This window comes from Saccopteryx bilineata, chromosome X (genome assembly GCF_036850765.1).
Source record: "Saccopteryx bilineata isolate mSacBil1 chromosome X, mSacBil1_pri_phased_curated, whole genome shotgun sequence".
Classification (NCBI taxonomy): domain Eukaryota; kingdom Metazoa; phylum Chordata; class Mammalia; order Chiroptera; family Emballonuridae; genus Saccopteryx; species Saccopteryx bilineata.
Window position 1 is genome coordinate 126,145,626 of NC_089502.1, and position 20,741 is coordinate 126,166,366.

Here is a 20,741-nt window from a genome sequence, read left to right on the forward strand (position 1 = left end):
ATGTGATCTTCAAAACTGCAACACTGGGCCTTGTGTAAATGAGCTAGACAACCATTTAATGGATTCTTCATACTCGCAGGGTGGGATGGTGGGTACCTCAGGCCCCACAGTGTTACCTGGGTTTGCAGTCAGGACCAGTGAATGACCAGGATTTGTGGGAGGCTGGGTTTGTGCTATCAGGAGGATGAGGTGACATCTAGTTACCAAGACAGAAAGTGATCATATTTTTGCAAATTCCCCAGATTGGTAGGGAACAGCAGTTTGCTACTTAGTAATGAACAACATTGGAGCCTTGTCCCCTTCATAAAGATAGTTGTTTAGTAGGTATCTTCATCTGCAAGAGAGGAGTATGGAGGGAAACTTCCATTTAGGTGATTTAAGGCCCTGCTGGTTTTACCTCATGTCCAGTCAGCATATAATATTGGACAATAACTTAGGTATTACACCACAGTGTGTTTTTCTGTTCAAATATTTTCTCTCTTGACTCAGATATCTCATGTGTATTTCTGACTACTGCTAACCAGGCCAAGAGTCTCATCTGGTTCATCATGTCACTTTATTTTAAATGTCACTCAGGGATTGACTTACAGCAATCCCAAACTTAGACTGACTTGACTCAAATAAGTTATATTTATTGCTTTCTCCTGGAACATGTTCTGAATATTAACCCTTTTTATTTTCCTGTAAGTCACAGGGGTATATCAACATTCTCCTTATGTAATTAAGCTCTTAGCTAGCAAAGTTCTATGAGCTAAGGCTGGGTTTATATTTCAGGCTTGTCAGTATTAAAATCACAGAGCCTTTCAAAGAGCTGATGCTCAATTCTGTTCTGAAAATTGAAACAAAAGGGAGTAAGAGGTCTACCTTGTTAAGATTGACTATTCCCTACATTCTTTAATAAGCTGAACATATTGAGGTATAACTCAATTAATTTTGCAAAACAAAACACAGAAAGAACTAAGGAGAATGAAGTTTAAAATTTTATTTTTTATTTTATTACCTCAACAATTTTATTGAGGGATTCTTTGACATTTCCACAAAATTCCCTAATATGGTGTCACTTTTTTTTTTCTTGGTATCAAGCAGAACCACTCAGACATCACTGGGGTTGGAAACGCTGGTGACTTGGCCATAAAATCCTTCCTGCTGATGATTCTAGTGCCAGTTCTGGCTGCCCCTCTGGCTTGTGCTCTTTCTTCCTCCTCTCTCAAAGCTTCTTCGTAATGTGGTGAGAAGGCCCATGGAACCGTGTCGTTGAGCTTGGCCAAATGTTCAAAGATTTTCATTTTGCTTGTTTCAGAGAAAGCTTTGGGACCCCACAGGTACTCATAGCATGGAGGGTCACAGTCAGGCACCTGGCGGCACTCCAGGTACTTTAGCCTCACCATGTCTTTGGTTATGAGCTTCCAAGGCTCCCCGTAGAAGAACTGCCTCCTCCCAGGGTACACTCACATCATATTCAGAAATGCCATGATGTCTTCCTCCATGGCACGGTTTCCATTTAAGAATATCATGCCCAGGACACTCATCACGAGACCAGTCTTAGGAAAGCCCCTGCCAGCACGCACTCTCCCATTATTGGGGAGTTTCAGTTTGCTGACAAGTTCATAGGACTGTCTGGTTGAATCTACTTCCATCAGGTCAACTGCAAAGAGGACTTCAATGTGCTCAGAAGCTTTCTTGAGGATCTCAGTGAATTGGTTATGGTATTCTTGGTTTCCTATCTCTAGCATGTCTTCCTTCAGGATGGGCTGCTTCACTCTATACTTGTGAAGGAGAAACTGTTCCAAGACCATCACTCTCTCAGCTAGAGAATCACTGCATGAGTGGTCAGGACATAAGATCTCAGTGGTATATAAATCTGCTTCATCTTCGCTGTCCTCAGATCTTGTGTGAAAAGCACCTGAAGAGGTAATGGTGGTAGTTGAGACTCTCGAAGACACTTGGGAAATGTTAGTTGTGTCCGTAGCTGAAGAGCTGGGGATCCCCCTTCACAACAGAAGAAGAGGGGGAGGGAGAGTCTTCTTCCACTGTGGCTGTTGCCTCAAATTTCTTGGAACTCCTGGCTTCATCTAGGGCCTGTTGGACTTTCTGATGGTTGTGGTGCTTACTCTTATGTCGCCGAGGCATAATGACTATGCTCAGTGACAATAATCAAGAATGATAGTAGAAGGACAGTTGGTGAGGGCACCTGGAGGAAGAAGGTAAGGAAGCTATGTGTACCTTCAGCACAGAAACATCACCTTGATTATAAGGAAGGCTATATTTGCAATTTTCCTTAAGGGCATTGCTATAAAAACCCACAGGATTCTTGTTCTTAGGCTGTTGGAAGCCTTTAGGCTGCATCCTGCCAGTCCTGCCTCAGGCATACAGAGGTGGCAGCAGAGACTAGCAGGCTTTGAGTTTGAGGAATCTCTTATTTCACATTCTTGAGCATCATTCAACTGGTAGCATGTCATGGGACAAATAAGAATGAAGTGAAGCAGATCCTCAGATTATCATCGCTGTACAGTTACCACAGTGCTGATGGCTTAATGGGAAATTTTCTATCCTAGTCTCTTTGGGATCCTTAATTTTTATTAAGAGTTCCTATTTGGTTTCACATTAGGCCTAGTGTACACAACTATTTAGTTGAGTACAGATTCACACTAATGATTTGAGATACTATAGACCAAATAAAAATAAGTATTGAGGGAGCTTTAATTAGATTGCCCTATCCTGGGTCTTCAAGGGTTAAAATCAGGGATGCAGACAGATTATATGTCATCCCTTTTAAGACGAATGATCCCTTAATCTTTGCTTTGACCCTCAGCTGTCATGGTCTGTATGTTCAGACTGGTCCTCAGGCCTGCCCTATTATTAAGGCCAACACTACCCTGAGACCCACAGAAAGAAGTGAGGAAGTCCTCCTCTGACCATACCTGTCCTTGGTTTCTTGAACCTGATTAAGGAATGACTTCTATAGCGTATTCACTGACATGGGATGCGTGGTTCCTTTGGTCCTCAGAGAATTCACATTGGCCTCTGGAAAGCCTGGAAACCTCCCATTACTGGCCTCAAGTTATACCCTTAGACTGTGTACCCTACACCCTTGTGACATAAGAAAAGTCAGTAAGTATGTAATTATGTGAACAATGGCAAGGTATCCCAGGGCAAGCAGTAAGGACTGAATACTGTGTGGTTCCAACAGGGGTGAGAGTTGAGGTTTCTCTACGTTTGCATTCAAGATCCTCAAACCCACTTCTTAAAAGTCCTAGAATTCTTTCCTTTGCTTACCTGAGGACCTTCCCCTGAGACCCAAGACTTTACTTCTCTGACACTCTACTTACTGAGTCGGTGTGACTGGCCTGCCCAAAACATCCCGATGTGGATGGTTTGAGCAGTCTCTGTGCCACCTGATGGTTCTAGGGTCTGTGTCATCCTCAGTTCTTATTTAGGACTTTGCCCTTGTTTTCTGACAGGGGTATGGAATGTCTTCCTTCACTTCCGTAGTTCTTATAGCCACAGAACACGGCCCTCACTTACTGAGAAGTCAGAAAGAGAAAGTCAGGGAATGACACACGAGGCTTTCTTAACTCTCCCCTTCCAGGAGAGACATATAGAATCAGCTCCTTGGGGCCTCTGAGTTCAACGTAGGGCTGTGCCCTCAGTTCACACTCAAGATGCTTACCTTGATTCCTGGGAGGCTCCTGGGACTACTTTTCCTTTCAACTTAAGGTCACCAATGTAAACCAACTCACTCATGTCCTTAAAAGCCCTAAAAATAACTGAGGAGATGCTTAATCTGACAGCACTTGCTTGACCTTCGAGGTGGGAGAGGAGACAGAAGCCAGGCCCTCTGGGGCTCCTCTTACTATGCGTCGGCCTGGCGTGCGGGAGTCCCGGGTTCGATTCCCAGCCAGGGCACACAGGAGAAGGGCCCATCTGCTTCTCCACCCCTCCCCCTCTCCTTCCTCTATGTCTTTCTCTTCCCCTCCCGCAGCCAAGGCTCCATTGGAGCAAAAAGATGGCCCAGGCGCTGCGGATGGCTCCTTGGTCTCTGCCCCAGGCGCTATAATGGCTCTGGTTGTGACAGAGCGATGCACCGGATGGGCAGAGCATCACCCCCTGGTGGGTGTGCTGGGTGGATCCTGGTCGGGCGCATGCGGGTGTCTGTCTGACTGCCTCCCCGTTTTCAACCTCAGAAAAATTTTTTAAAAAGGCTCTTTTCATCAGAGTCTTACTCTTGACTCTTAATATTTCTGTGGAAGACATTTTGGGCTATTGTCATATCCTTGATAACTCCCCAGGAGTCTCCTTTCTGCAATCCAAGAGGGAGTGGGTGGGCTTAGGTGTGATGTGAGATGGGAAACTACAGCCAAAGTACAGGGCCCAGGACAGGTGATATGTTATCAGAGAACACACACTGACCACTTCCTTCTCTTCACTAGCTAGGCTTAGCCTCTTGGCTTACTATGCATCCAATAGATTTCCTTTCTACAGAGAAGAGGCTAAGACAAATGACTTTTGAGCCTCTTATCTTTTGAGGTTGACTGATATTTTCTTTGTAGATTATGATGTCATGGAATAACAACTTTTTCTTACCTCACATATATTTTGGTAATTTTATTGGTGATCCTGGTGTTATATATTCCAAATCAATATTTTGATTATGGACTCCTGCCTTTTGACAGCTAATACACGTTTTGGAGCATGGAGAAAATAAATGAATTTGGGGACATGAGCTGTGCCTCAGAATGGGAGAAGTGTCCCAATATAGGGACTTGAAAATGTCAGCATCATGGTCAAGTCTAGCTGCGTCACTTACCAACCTCTAATGAACAAAGCAATTTCAAGATCTTTTTCAACAAAGTGAATCTGATAGTCTCTCATGCACAACTGCGCATTTTCCTATGTGATGACTATAAACAACCTGGCACCGTGGTTCCTTTTCATCCAAACCACCCTAATATTTTTTTTTTATTTCACCACGGCCATAAATAGAAATATCCCTTCCAGTTTACAAAATTATACTCACATTCCCTAAATAAAATATCATTTTCATGGAGCAAGATCTGGTTCTCCCAGCTTATGGAGAAAAAAAAAAACAAAAAACAAACACAAAAAAAACAACTGTCCAGTGGCTTCTTTGCATCTCACTGAAAGGGAGCATCACCCTTATTTCTCAGAAACACTCAGGACATCTCATGCCAAATTATATCATGTAGAGAGGTCACCTGCCTGAGGCAAGTGCACAGGTCCCCTTCCAGTCTGGCTCACAGGGACTTTCCTCTTTGGTTTTCCCACACCCCAAAGTAACAGTTAAGATGTCTTTTGATTTCCAGCATAGTCTCTCATCTGAGGCTTTGACCTCTACCCACCACTCCCAAAGGTTGTCCAGCAAATCACACAACCTGGTTTAATATTAGGTATCCCACCCAGGGCCTGGAAGCATCTCATGGCTCAACACTCTTTTTACTCTCCTGTAAGCCATAGAAGGTTTCTCAACTTCCTTCTTAAACGATTGATGCTCCTAACTACCAGAGTTCTACGAGCAGAGGCTGGAGCTTTATCCTAGCTTCTCCAGGACTGGCTCAGGGCTTTCCAAAGAGCAGATGCTAATGTGGGTTTGGAAACTAGAAGTGAAGGGAGTAAGACGTCTCCCTTGTTAAGATATACTATCTCCTACATTCTTCTATAAGCTAAGCATATCAAGGTCTAAATCAATTAATTATACAAAACAAAAGACTGAAAGGAGTAAGAACAATCAGGCTGAAGATTTATTATTTTGCCCACTCCATTATCTCAGAAAATTTCCTATGGGATTCTTTCCGATTTCCACGAAATTTGCTATTATGATGTCATATTTTTTTAATGGATAAAAAAAAAATCCTAGACATCACTAGGAGTGGAAACCCTGGTGGACTGGCCATTGGATCCTTCCTGCCCGATGTTTCTAGCGCCAGCTCCGGATGCCCCTCCAGCTTGTGCTCTTTCTTCCTCCTCTCTCAAAGCTTCTTCGTAATGTGGTGAGAAGGCTCTTGGATCTATTTCGGTGACCTTGGCAAAATATTCAAGGACTTTTAATTTGCTTGTTTCAGCAACAGCTTGGGGACCCCAAAGGAACTCACAGTGTGGAGGATGAGTGTTAGGTATCCTGCGGTATTCCAGGTATTTGAGGTTCACTAGATCTTTCATGATGAGTTTCCTTGGCTGCTCATAGATGATGTGATATTTTCCAGGGTACACTTCCATTATACTCAGGAATGCCCACAACTCTTCCTCTGTGGCCCGATTGCCATTTAAAAATATCATGGCCAGGATATACATCAAAAGACTAGTCTTGGGGAAACCTGTGCCAGAATTCACCCTCCCATTGTTGGGTAGTTTCAGTTTGCTGAAAAGTTCGTAGGAGTGTCTGTTTGGGTCCTTTTCCTTTAAGTCAAGCGCAAACAGAATCTCTATCCTCCTAGAGGCTTTCTCGAGGATCTCAGCAAATTGGTCATGGTGAATTTCACTGATCATCATTAGCATGTGTTCTTTTAAAATTGGCTTCTTCATATCATACCTGCTGAAAATAAACCTCTCCAACATCTTCACCTCAGCAGCTAGAAAATCACTTAATACGTGGTGACGAAACAAGATCTCAGTGGGACATGAAAATTCCTCATCGTCGCTGTCCTCAGATCTTGTGTGAAAAGCACCTGAAGAGATAATGGTGGTAGTTGAGACTGTCGAAGACACCTGGGAAATGTTAGTTGTGTCAGTAGCTGATGAGCTCTGGGGAATCTCCTTCATAAGAGAAGAGGAGGAGGAGGGAGGGTCTTCTTCCACTGTGTCTGCTGCCTCAAATTTCTTGGAACTTCTGGCTTCATCTAGGGCCTGTTGGACTTTCTGATGGTTGTGGTGCTTACTCTTACGTCGCCGAGGCATGATGACTGTGGGCAGTGACAATAATCAACAATGATAGTAGAAGGACAGTTGGTGAGGGCACCTAGAAGAGGTAGATTGAAAGGGTGTGTGCACCTTTGGCATACAAATACCATCGTTATTGTAAGGAAGGCTACATTTGCAGTTTTTCTCAAAGGTACTGCTCTAAATACCCACAGGGCTGCTGTTCTAGTTAACTTCTGCCTTGGGGAGCCTTTAGGCTGCATCCTTCCAGTCCTGTCTCAAGCATACTGAGGCAGAAGCAGAGGGCTGACAATGTGTGACTTTGAGGAGTCCCTTATTTTACATTCAAGAACATTACCTGGTGCCTGACCAGGCAGTGGTTCAGTGGATGGAGCGTCGGACTGAGAAGCAAAGGACCCTGGTTTGAAACCCCGAGACTGCCAGCTTGAATGCAGGCTCGTCTGGTTTGAATAAGGCTCACCAGCTTGAGCCCAAGGTTGCTGCCTTGGACAAGGGTGACCCTGTCTGTTGTAACCCCCTGGTCAAGGCACATACGAGAAAGCATCATTGAACAACTAAGGTGTCACAACAAAGAATTGATGCTTCTCATCTCTTTTCCTTCCTGTCAGTCTGTCCCTATCTTTCCTTCTCTCTCTCTGTCTCTGTCACTCACACACACACACAAAAAAATCATCAACTTGTGGCATATCATGGAGAACACAATAATAAAGTGAAGTGGATCCTCAAATTATCACCCCTGCACAGTAACCCCAGTGGGTATTTTTCTGGTCTGCTTTCTTCGGGGTCCTAAGTCATCACTATGGTTCCTTATTCTGCTTCATATAAAGCCTTGTTTTCCTACCTCTTTAGCTGAATGAAGATTCAAGGTAAGGATTTTGCATTTCAAAGCCCAAATAAAATCATGTGTAGAGGTAGCTTCAGCTTGATAACCCTGTCTTGGGTGTTCAAGGACTGAAACATGGATTTGGTCAGATTTTTTGTCATCATTCTTTTTAGGGGTGGACTGTCCCTCAGTCTTTGCTTCAACCCACCTCTGTCATGGTATATAACTTCCCCTTGATATTTAGACCTACTCCTCACAATAAGGCCAACAGCTACTTGAGAAGCTAGAAGGAAGTAATGATCTTCTCTGACCATACCTGTCCTTGATTTCTTGAAGTTGAGCAAACAATGTGTATTCACTCCTGTGCGCGCTTTGTTCCCTAGATCTTTGTAGAATTCACTGAAGCTTTTGGAAAGCTTAGAAACCTACTACTATTGGCCTCAGGTCATAGTTTTAGACTAAGTCCTCAGACTAAGTCCCTTGACTTCCTGTTACATCATAAAAGGCAGTGAGTATGTCACATCATGTAAACAGTTCTCAGGTATCCCGGGGAAACCAGCAAGGGCAGGGCACTGTATGATCCCATCAGATCCCATTCCACACCCAGAGTCTTCACCCTGACTCCTGGTATGGCCTAAAAGACCTTTTCTGCTTAACTGAGGACCCTCTCCTGCAACCCAAGACCTCATATCTCTGACATCAATCCAATAGCGTTGTTCTGACTGCCCTGCCCAAGGCATCTCAAAGTGAATGGCTTGGGCAGTCTCAGTGCCACCTCATGGACTTAAGGTCCGTGTCACTCTCAGCTCTCATTTAGGGTTCTGCCCTTGTTTCCCAACAGGGGTTTGGCATGTCTCCCTTTACTCCCCTAGTTCTTACAGCCAGAGATCACAGCCCTCACTTACTGAGGATCCAGAGAGGGAAAGTCAGGGAATGACACATGAGGCTCCTTTGTCTCTTCCCTTCCAGGGATGATATTAGGATTCAGCTCCCTGGGACCTCTGAGTTTAGGGTAAGGCTGTGCCCTCAGTTCACACTCAGGATGCTTACCCTGATTCCTGGGAGGACCCTGGGACTAGTTTCTCTTTTAACTTAAGGTTGCCAATGTAGACCAACTCTCTCATGTTCTGACAGCCCTAAAAATAACTGAGGGCATGCTCATTCTGACAGCCCTTCCATACCCTTCAAGGTCAGAGAGGAGACACAAGTGATGCTTCCTGGGGCTCCTTTAACTATGTGGTTTTGCTCCCTCTTCAAAAGTGGTCTATTAGAGTCTTCTTCTTGGCTCTTATCTTTTCTGTGAAAGGCTTTTTGGGGAATGTCATATCCTTGATATCTCCCCAGGAGTCTCCTTACTGCCAACCAGCAGGGTGTGGGTGGAGTTAGGAGTGATATGAGATGCAAAACTGCAGACAAGGTAGAGGGCCCAGGACAGGTGATCTGCTATCAAGAACACACACTGACCTCTTCCTTCTCTTCACTAGCTAGGATTGTCCCCTTGGCTTACCTTGCATCTATTAAATTTTCTTTCTACAGATACGGGCATTAGCCAAATAATTCTGTGGGCCCCTAGTCTTCACAGATTTACTGACATTTCCTTTATAGATTATATCACTGAATATCAAGTTTTAATTTCTTTATTCATACATCTTATGTTTTGGTCTTTTTATTTTTTTCCTTGGGCTATGTATACCAAATCAATATTGTGAGAATGAAGTTTTGCTTTTTGACACTTGAATTGCATTTTGCAGCATGGAGCCAAAAATTAATTAAGCAACACAAATGAAATGTGCCTCAGAATTGGAAGAGTCTCTTGGTATGGCTGACTACAGGGGATACAGATATTATATGGTTTCCTGGGATTGGAATGTCCTCTCAGTTCACAATCATCAGGTTATCTATGACCCCCACTACACACTGCTGCTCTGAACCGAACACTTCCTACCTCTGAGACACCACAAGTATGATGTGAGATGGTGATCTGGCAAAGGGAACCCAGAACTGACATCTCCCTGAGCCCTCTCTGTCCTGGACACTTAAGGTCCTCAGTTCTCATGAGAGACCTCACTGGGATCCAGGTAGTTACTGAGAGACCTTTTTCCTGCTGACTGTTTGTTGACTTAACCTTCACTTCCCTGTTCAGGGTGAGTGGTCCCTCAGTCCTCACTCAGTTTCTCTGCTGGGCACTGCTATAACCAAGGTCTCTTGTCTGTCTTTGTTTGAGGTCTATCTCACACTAAGGTCAACCACCGAAAACTCAGAAGAGGAATTGAGTTTGGCCTCATCTGACTGCACTTGCCTGGCTTCTGCCAAAAGAATGATGCACCAATTAAGTGGAGGCCCCTTGTGAATAAAAGCTGTCATAGGGTCGCACTCTAATCTTGATTGACTCCCACATATGTATGTAAGAACCTTCCCTTTGCTGAGATGTAACCACAATGTTCAGGTAAAAGCCGACTCCTTTCTGTGATCCCCAAGGAAGGAACAGAGGTCTCCTCTACCTGACAGAAAGGCCTAGGCCTCCTTGAATGACAGTACTTAGGGATTTTGAGGTACCCCCATATGAAGCAGCCAATGATCCATTCAATGGTCATGCTTCCCATCCTGAATCTTCTCATTACTGAAACATCCTTCCTCTGCTGACCTGCTGCCAACTCCTGGGACCAAGACCCCCACCTCTCTGAGTCTCCCGAGGACAGAGATGAAATCATCGGGATCTTTAGACCTGCCCTGACCTCCCAGTGGGAAGTTTTCTGACCTAGAGCTTTTGGAGTTTTCAGTCCTCATTAAGGGTATTTATTTGGCTTCACATAAGGACTTGTGTTACTACACCTACACTTCAAGATCTGAACTAAGGATTGCACATACCATAGGTCACATAAAAATAAAAGCTGTGGTAGGTTAGCTTCATAATGCAGTCTTGGTTATTCAAGGGTTGAAACCAGGGTTCTGATCAAATTCTTTTTCATCCCTTCTATTTAGAAGTGAACTGTCCCTCCATCATTGCTCTAGCCAACCCCTATCATGGTTTATAATTGCCCTGATCCTTAGACCTATCCGCATACTAAGGCCTACAAAATTACAGAATGCCTGACCAATGGTGGTGCAGGGGATAGTGTCAGACTGTGACGCGGGGAACCCAGGTTAGAGTTGCCGAGGTTGCCAGCTTGAGCGCGGGCTAATATGATTTGAGCAAGGCTCACAAACTTGAGCCACAGGTCTCTGCCTTGAACAAGGCCTCACTTGGTCTGCTCTAGTCACCCCTTAAGGTATCAATACATATGAGGAAGCAATCAATGAGCAACTAAGGTGCCACAAGAAGAATTGATGCTTCTCATCTCTATCCCTTCCTGTCTGTCCCTATCAGTCCCTCTGTCTGTCTTTGTCTTTGTCACACAAAAAATTGGATCTATAGAAGGAAGTGAGGATGTTTTCCTCTGATCATACCAGTCCGTAGTTTCTTGAAGCTGACTAAGGGGTGACTTTGATGGTGTATTCAGTGTTTAGAATGGTGATATTCTTGGCCTTTGTAATATTCACGTTGGCCTCTGGAAAGCTCAGAAACCTCTGATTAATGGTCTCAGGTGAAACCCTTAGATAAAGTTGCCCACCCCTTTGTGATACCATAGGAGGCAGTATGTCACATTATGGAAATAATACCCAGGTATCCAAGGGCAACCAACAAGGGTTGGGTATTGTGTGCTTCCCTCAGGTCTGAGAGTGAAGGGTTTCTTATTCCATAATCAGGGTCCACACCATGACTCCTGGAATGGTTTGGAAGATGTTTTTTGCTTACCTGAGGACCCTCCCCTGCAACCCAGGACCTCACATCTCTGACATCTTTCAAACAGAGTTGGTCTGACTGCCCTCCCCAAGGCATTCCATGGTGGATGGCTTGGGCAGTCTTAGTGCCACCTCAGGGTTCTAGGCTCTGTGTCACCTCAGCTCATTTAGGGCTCTGCCCTTCTTTCCAGACAGGGGACTGGAATGTTTCCCTTTACTCCCCTAGTTCTTACAGCCACAGAATACGGCCCTCACTGAGGAGCCAGAGAGTGAAAGTCAGGGAATGTCACATGAGGCTCTCTTGACTCTGCCCTTCCAGGGATGACATTAGGATTCAGCTCTTTGGGCCTCTGAGTTCAAGGTAGGGCTGTGTTCTCTGTTCACAACCAAGATGCTTACCTTCACTCTTGGCAGACTTCTGGGACTACTTTCCTCGAAGGTTTAAGGTCACCAATGTAAACCAACTCTCTCATGTCCCTGAAAGACATAAAGTTAATTGAGGGGGAGCTCAATCTAACAGCCCTTTCATGGCCTTTGAGGTCAGAGAGGAGACACAAGCCAGGCTCTCTGGGAATCCTCTTACTATGTGGTGTTGGCCTCTTAAGACTTTTTACATTATAGTCTTCTCTTGACTCTTACCTTTTTCTGTGAAATGATTTTGGGCAATGCCAAATCCTTTATAACTCCCCAAGAGTCTCCTTACTGCAAACCAGCAGGGAGTGGGTGGAGTTAGGAGGGTTGTGTGATGAAAAACTGCAGAGAAGTTAGAGGCACAGGACATGTGATGTGCTATCAAGAAGACACTGACTTCTTCCTTCTCTTCACTAACTATGCTTAGCTTCTTGGCTTACTTTGTATCTAGTAGAATTTCTTTTTACAGGGAAGGGTCTGAATCAGATAATTTTATGAGCCCATGATATTCCCAGATTTACTGACATTTCCTTTATAGATTATGTTGTCATGAATATCACCTTTATCTTGATATTTTTATTTTTTTTCCTTGGGCTATGTATAGCAAATCAATATTATGATTATGAAGTCTTGCTTTTTGACACCTGAAATGCATTTTGCAGCATAGAGCCAAAAATTAACTAAGTGAAAAAAATGGGATGTGCCTCAGAATTGGAAGTCTCTCATTATGGCTGATTACAGAGGGTGCAGTGGTTATACGGTTTTCTGGGATTGGGGAGTGCTCTCCAATCACAATTGTGATAATAACTATAGCCCTCACTACACGCTGCTGCTCTGAATTGAACACTTCCATCCTTTGAGATGCCAGAACTATGATGTAAGATGGTGTTCTGGCAAAGGTTGCCCAGAACTGACATCTCCCTGAACCTTCTCTGTCCTGGACACTTAAGGTCCTTAGTTCTCATGAGAGACCTCACTGGGTTCCAGGTAGGTCTTGAGAGACCTCTTTCCTGCTGACTGTTGTCTTAACCTTCACCTCCCTGTTCAGGGTGTGTGGTCCCACAGTCCTCACTCAGTTTCCCTGCTGGGCACTTCTAGGACCAGGGTGCTTTGTCTGCCTTGTTGGAGGCCTATTTCACACTGAGTGGGTCTCAGCCATCTAAGACCCAGAGCAGGAATTGAGTTTGGCCTCATCTGACTGGACTTGCCTGGCTTCTACTAAATTATGAAACAACCGGTGGAGGTCCCTTGTGAAAGCTGCCATAGGGTCCTACTTTAATCTTGATTGACTGCCAAATTTGTAGGTAAGAATCTTCCCCCTGCTGAGTTGTGACCACAATATTCAAGTACCATAAATCACATAAAAACTTTTCCTTCTCTGTGATCCCTGAAGAAAGAATTGAGGGTGCCTCTGCCTGACAAAAAGGTCTGGGCCTCCTAGAATGAGAGTACTTAGGGATTATGAGGGACCCACACATAATGCAGTCAATGGTCCACTCAGTGGTCATGCTCCCCATCCTGAGTCTTACCATTAATGGAACATCCTACTTCTGCTGGCCTGCTGCCAGCCACTTGGACCAAGATCCCCTCCTCCCTGACTCACCAGAGGACAAAGATGAAATCACCTAGATCTTTAGACCTGCCCAGAAGTTCCAGTGCAAATTTTCTGACCTAAAGTCTTTGAGGACCTTGGCTTCACATAGGCCTTGTGTCCCTACACCTTTAGTTGAAGATTTAAACTAAAGATTGCACATACAATAAATCACATAAAAATAAATGTTGTGGTAGGTTAGCTTCATAACACAGTCCTGGATATTAAAAGGTTGAAACCAGGGGTTTGACCAGATTCTTTTTTATCCCTTCTATTTAGGGGTGGACTGATTCTCTGTCTTACTTTGCCCAGCTCTTATGGTTTATAATCCCCTTGATCTTTAGACCTATCCCTCATACTAAGAACAGAAACACTTCAGATCCCTAGAAGGAAGTGAGGGTGTTTTCCCCTGATCATACCTATCCGTGGTTTCTTGAAGCTGAGTAAGGGATGACTTTGATGGTGTATTCAGTGTTTAGAATGGTGATACCCTCGGTCTTTGAAGCATTCACCTTGGCCTCTGGAAAGCTCAAAAACCTCTGACTGAAGACCTCAGGTCAAACCCTTAGATGAAGTCTCCCATCCCTTTGTGACACCATAGGAGGCAATATGTCACATTAAGTCAACAATGCCTAGGTATCCAAGGGCAACCAGCAAGGGTGGGGTACTGGGTAATCCCTTCAGGTCTGAGAGGAAAATGTTTCCTTATTCCACACTCACGATCCTGACCATGACTCCTGGAATTGTTGGAAGATGTTTTTTGCTTACCTGAGTCCCTTCCCCTGCAACCTTATATCTCTGACACCTTTCTTACAGAGTTGGTCAGACTGTCCTCCACAAAGCATTCCATGATGGATGGCTTGGACAGGATCTGTGCCACCTCAAGGTTATAGGATCTGTGTCACCCTCAGCTCTCATTTAGGTTTCTGCCCTTGTTTCCAGACAGGGGTCTGGTATGTCTCTTTTCACTCCCCTAATTCTTAGAGTCACAGAAAACGACCCTCACTTACTAAAGAGCCAGAGAGGGAAAGTCAAGACTGACATATGTGACACGTGAAGCTCTCTTTACTCTTCCCTTCCAGGGGTGACATTATGATCCAGCTCCATGGGGTCTCTGAATTCAAGGTAGGACTGAGCCCTCAGTTCGCAATCAGGATGCTTACCTTGGTTTCTGGGAGCTCCTGGCACTGTTTTCTCTTTTGATTGATAGTCACTGGTACAAACCAACTCTCTCATGTCCTTAAAAACCCTAAAAATAACTGAGCGGATGCTCAATCTGACAGCCCTTCCTTGCCCATCAAGGTTGAAGAGGAGGCTCAAGCCAGGCCCTCAGGACTCCTCTTACTATGTGATGTTGCTCCCTTCAGACTTTTCCCAAAGAGTCTTTCTCTTGACTCTTATCTTTTCCTTGAAAGGCTTTTTGGGCAATGCCATATCCTCAATAACTCTTCAGTAGTCTCTTTACTGCCAACCAGGAGGGAGTAGGTGGAGTTAGGAGTGATGTGAGATGGGAAACTGCAACCACGGTTGAAGACCCAGGACAGGTATTGTTCTATCAGAGAACACACACTGACCTCTTCCTTCTCTTCACTAGCTGTGCTTAGCTTCTTGGCTACTTTGTATCTAATAGATTTTCTTTTGTCAGGGAAGGGCCTAAATCAGATAATTTTGTGAACCTCTAATATTCCCAGATTTACTGACATTTCTTTTATAGATGATGATGTCACTGAATACCACTTTTTTTTTCTTTATTGGAACATCTTACATTTTGGATTTTTTATTTTTATTTTTGGGCTATGTATACCAAATCAATATTGTGAGTATGTAGTCTTGGTTTTCGACACCTGAAATGCATTTTTTTTTAAATTTTATTTATTCATTTTTAGAGAGGAGAGAGAGAGGGAGAGAGTGAGACAGAGAGAGAGGAGAGAGAGACAGGGGGGAGGAGCAGGAAGCATCAACTCCCATATGTGCCTTGACCAGGCAAGCCCAGGGTTTTGAACCGGCAACCTCAGCGTTTACAGATTGACGCTTTATCCACTGCGCTACCACAGGTCAGGCCTGAAATGCATTTTGTAGCATGGATCTAAAAAAAAAATTAAGTGTCATGAATGAGATGTGTCTCAGAATTGGAAGAGTCTCTCTGTATGGCTGATGACAGGGGTGCAGTGGTTATATGGTTTCCTGGGATTGGAGAGTAATCTCACTTCACAATCATCAGAGTAAATATGGCCCTCACTACATGCTGCTGCTCTGAATTGAACTCTTCCAACCTCTGAGATGCCACAAGTATGATGTGACATAGTGATCTGGCAAAGGGCACACAGAACTGACATCTCCCTGAGCTCTCTCTGTCCTGGACACTTAAGGTCCTCATTTCTCATGAGAGACCTCACTGGGTTCCAGGTAGGTCTTGAGAGACCTCTTTCCTGCTGACTGTCGTCTTAACCTTCACCTCCCTGTTAAGGGTGTGTGGTCCCACAGTCCTCACTCAGTTTCCCTGCTGGGCACTTCTGGGACCAGGGTGCTTTGTCTGCCTTGTTGGAGGCTTATCTCACACTAAGCTCAGCCATCTAAGACCCAGAGAAGGAATTGAGTTTGGCCTCATCTGATTGGACTTGCCTGGCTTCTACTAAATTATGAAATAACGGTGGAGGCCTCTTGTGAAAGCTGCCATATGGTCACATTGTAATCTTGATTGATTGCCAAATTTATAGGTAAGAATCTTCCCTCTGCTGAGTTGTGACCACAATATTCAAGTAAAAACTTTTCCTTCTTTGTGATCCCTGAGGAAAGAATTGAGGACACCTCTGCCTGACAAAAAGGTCTGGGCCTCCTAGAATGAGAGTACTTAGGGATTTTGAGGGACCCACACATAATGCAGCCAATGGTCCACTCAGTGGTTATGCTTCCCATCCTGAATCTTATCATTAATGGAACATCCTACTTCGGGGTTTGACCAGATTCTCTTTTATCCCTTCTATTTAGGGGTGGACTGATTCTCAGTCTTGCTTTGGCCAACCCCTATCATGGTTTATAATGCCCCTGATCTTTAGACCTATCCCTCATACTAAGAACAGAAACACTTCAGATCCCTAGAAGGAAGTGAAGGTGTTTTCCCCTGATCATACCTGTCCGTGGTTTCTTGAAGCTGAGTAAGGGATGACTTTGATGGTGTATTCAGTATTTGGAGTGGTGATACCCTCGGTCTTTGAAGCATTCACCTTGGCCTCTGGAAAGCTCAGAAACCTCTGACTGAAGGCCTCAGGTCAAACCCTTAGATGAAGTCTCCCATCCCTTTGTGACACCATAGGAGGCAATATGTCACATTAAGTCAACAATGCCTAGGTATCCAAGGGCAACCAGCAAGGGTGGGGTACTGGGTAATCCCTTCAGGTTTGAGAGGAAAATGTTTCCTTATTCCACACTCACGGTCTTCATCATGACTCTTGGAATGGTTTGAAAGACGTTTTGTGCTTACTTGAGTCCCTTCCCCTGCAACCTTATATCTCTGACACCTTTCTTACAGAGTTGGTCAGACTGTCCTCCACAAAGCATTCCATGATGGATGGCTTGGACAGGGTCTGTGCCACCTCAAAGTTATAGGATCTGTGTCAGCCACCACTCTCATTTAGGTTTCTGCCCTTGTTTCCAGACAGGGGTCTGGTATGTCTCTTTTCACTTCCCTAATTCTTAGAGTCACAGAAAACGACCCTCATTTACTAAAGAGCCAGAGAGGGAAAATCAAGACTGCCATATGTGACACATGAGACTCTCTTTACTCTCCCCTTCCAGAGGTGACATTATGATCCAGCTCCATGGGGTCTCTGAATTCAGGGTAGGACTGAGCCCTCAGTTCGCACTCAGGATGCTTACCTTGGTTTCTGGGAGCTCCTGGCACTGTTTTCTCTTTTGATTGATAGTCACTGGTACAAACCAACTCTCTCATGTCCTTAAAAACCCTAAAAATAACTGAGGGGATGCTCAATCTGACAGCCCTTCCTTGTCCATCAAGGTTGAAGAGGAGGCTCAAGCCAGGCCCTCAGGACTCCTCTTACTATGTGATGTTGCTCCCTTCAGACTTTTCCCAAAGAGTCTTTCTCTTGACTCTTATCTTTTCCTTGAAAGGCTTTTTGGGCAATGCCATATCCTTAATAACTCTTCAGTAGTCTCTTTACTGCCAACCAGGAGGGAGTAGGTGAAGTTAGGAGTTGATGTGAGATGGGAAACTGCAACCATGGTTGAAGACCCAGGACAGGTAATGTTCTATCAGAGAACACACACTGACCTTTTCCTTCTCTTCATAGCTATGCTTAGCTTCTTGGCTACTTTGTATCTAATAGATTTTCTTTTTTCAGGGAAGGGCCTAAATCAGATAATTTTGTGAACCTTTGATATTCCCAGATTTACTGACATTTCCTTTATAGATGATGATGTCACTGAATACTACTTTTTTTTTTTTTTTTTTTTTTTTTTTTTTATGGATGCTTTTAATATGCAGCCAGGGTTCGGCTGATTGTGGGTTTTTTTTTTAGAATTATCTGTCTGGGTCTTTTTTTTTTTTTTTTGTATTTTTCTGAAGCTGGAAACGGGGAGAGACAGTCAGACAGACTCCCTCATGAGCCCGACCGGGATCCACCCGGCACGCCCACCAGGGGCGACGCTCTGCCCACCAGGGGGCGATGCTCTGCCCCTCCGGGGCTTCGCTCTGCCGCGACCAGAGCCACTCTAGCGCCTGGGGCAGAGGCCAAGGAGCCATCCCCAGCACCCGGGCCATCTTTGCTCCAATGGAGCCTCGGCTGCGGGAGGGGAAGAGAAAGACAGAGAGGAAGGAGGGGGTGGAGAAGCAAATGGGCACTTCTCTTATGTGCCCTGGCCAGGAATCGAACCCAAGTCCCCCACACGCCAGGCCGACGCTCTACCGCTGTGCCAACCAGCCAGGGCCACTTTTTTTTCTTTATTGAAACATCTTATGTTTGTTTGTTTTTTTTATTCTTGGGCTTATGTATACCAAATCAGTATTGTGAGTATGTAGTCTTGGTTTTTGACACCTGAAATGCATTTTGTAGCATGGAGCTAAAAAAAAGAATTAAGTGTCATGAATGAGATGTGTCTCTGAATTGGAAGAGTCTCTCTGTATGGCTGATGACAGGGGTGCAGTGGTTATACGGTTTCCTGGGATTGGAGAGAGATCTCACTTCACAATAATCAGGGTAAATATGGCTGTCACTACATGCTGCTGCTCTGAATTGAACACTTCCTACCTCTGAGATGCCAGAAGTATGATGTGAGATGGTGTTCTGACAAAGGGCACCCACTGACATCTCTGTGAACCCTCTCTGTTCTGGACACTTAAGGTCCTCAGTTCTCATGAGAGACCTCACTGGGTTCCAGGTAGTTACTGAGAGACCTCTTTCCTGCTGACTGTTGTCTTAACCTTCACCTCCCTGTTCAGGGCATGTGGTCCCACAGTCCTCAGCCAGTTTCCCTGATGGGCACTCCTATGGCCAGGGTGCCTTTCCTGTGTTGTTTGAAGTCTATCTCATACGAAACTCAGCCACCCAACACCCAGAGGAATAATTGTGTTTGGCCTCATCGGACTGCACTTGCCTGGCTACTGCCAAATGAGTGATGCACCAATCAAGTGGAGGTCCCTTGTGAATAAAAGCTGCCATAGGGTTGCACTCTAATCTTTACTGACTCCCGCATGTGTATGTAAGAATATTTCCTTTACTGAGTTGTGGCCACAATGTTCAGGTAAAAACCGTCCAATCTCTGTGATCCCAGAGCAAAGAACTGAGGGTGCCTCTGCCTGACAGAAAGGTCTGGGCTTCCTTGAATGGCAGTATGTATGGGTTTTGAGGTACCCACATATGATGTGGTTAATCGTCCACTCAATGGTTATGCATCTCATCCTGAATCTTCTTATTAATGGAAAATCCTTCCTCTGCTGGCCTGCTGCAAGCCCCTTGGACCAAGGCTCCCACCTCCCTGATTCACCAGAAGACAAAGATGAAATCACCTGGATCTTTAGACCTGCCCAGACCTCCCAGTGGAAATTTTCTGACCTAGAGTCTTTGAGGACCTTGGCTTCATATAAGGCCTTGTGTCCTTTAGTTGAAGATTTAAACTAAGGATTGTACATACCATAAGTCACATAAAAATAAATGTTGTGGTAGGTTAGCTTCGTAAGTCTTGGGTATTCAAGGGCTGAAACCAGGGGTCTGATTAGATTCTTTCTCATCCCTTCTATTTAGGGTGGACTGATTCTCAGTCTTACTTTGCCCAGCTCTTATGGTTTATAATCCCCTTGATCTTTAGACTTATCCCTCTTTCTAAGGCCAGAAAAACTTCAGATCTCTAGAAGGAAGTGAGGGTGTTTTCCCCTGATCATACCTGTCCGTGGTTTCTTGAAGCTGAGTAAGGGATGACGTTGATGGTGTATTCAGTGTTTGGAGTGGTGATACCCTCGGTCTTTGAAGCATTCACCTTGGCCTCTGGAAAGTTCAGAAACCTCTGACTGAAGGCCTCAGGTCAAACCCTTAGATGAAGTCTCCCATCCCTTTGTGACACCATGGGAGGCAATATGTCACATTAAGTCAACAATGCCTAGGTATCCAAGGACAACCAGCAAGGAGAGCAGATTGTGTGGTCCCATCTGGTCTGAGATTGGAGTGCTTCCTCATTCCATATTCAGGGTGCTCACCATGACTCCTGGAAGGGTTTGGAAGACTTTTTTGCTTACCTCAGTCCCCTCCCCTGAAACTTTGGACATCTCATCTCTGATACTTTTCTTACAGAGTTGGTCTGACTGTCCTACTTAAGGCACCCCAAGATGGATGTCTTGGGCAGACTCTGTGTCACCTCAGGGCTCTAGGGTCTGTGCCACCCTCAGCTCTCACTTAGGATTCTGCCCTTGTTTCCCAGCAGGGCTCTGGAATGTCTCCCTTTACTCCCCTCATCATAGATGCAGACCACAACTTTCACTTACTGAGGTGCCAGAGAGGGAAAGTCAGGGAATGACTTCTATGTAGTGGTGTAAACCAGCTAGCACAGTGGTTCTTTTTTATCTAAACCTCCATATTTTTTTTTCATTTAATCACCACCATAAATAGAGCAATCCACTCCAGTTTACAAAATACACTCTCATTTCTTAATTAAAATACAGTTTGCATGGAGGCAGCTCTGGCTCTCCCAGCCCATGAAGAGAGACTGTTCTGTGGCTTCCTGGCATCTCAG

At 44.8% G+C, this 20,741-nt stretch overlaps 1 protein-coding gene and 1 pseudogene across 1 annotated transcript; both read right to left on the bottom strand.

Moving 5' to 3' along the window:
- Window positions 1-1,155: 1,155 nt before the first annotated feature.
- On the bottom strand, window positions 1,156-3,744 carry LOC136317847 (melanoma-associated antigen B5-like; annotated as a pseudogene).
- A 2,127-nt stretch (window positions 3,745-5,871) lies between these two features.
- LOC136317848 (melanoma-associated antigen B5-like) lies at window positions 5,872-6,912 on the bottom strand. Its single transcript, XM_066250559.1, has one exon. It carries the CDS (start codon window positions 6,910-6,912, stop codon window positions 5,872-5,874), a length of 1,041 nt encoding a protein of 346 aa, XP_066106656.1.
- Between the last annotated feature and the right edge of the window lie 13,829 nt (window positions 6,913-20,741).

Bases quoted from the DNA above. Each gene is read 5' to 3' on its own strand.
- LOC136317848 (XM_066250559.1), bottom strand. From the start codon at position 6,912: ATGCCTCGGCGACGTAAGAGTAAGCACCACAACCATCAGAAAGTCCAA.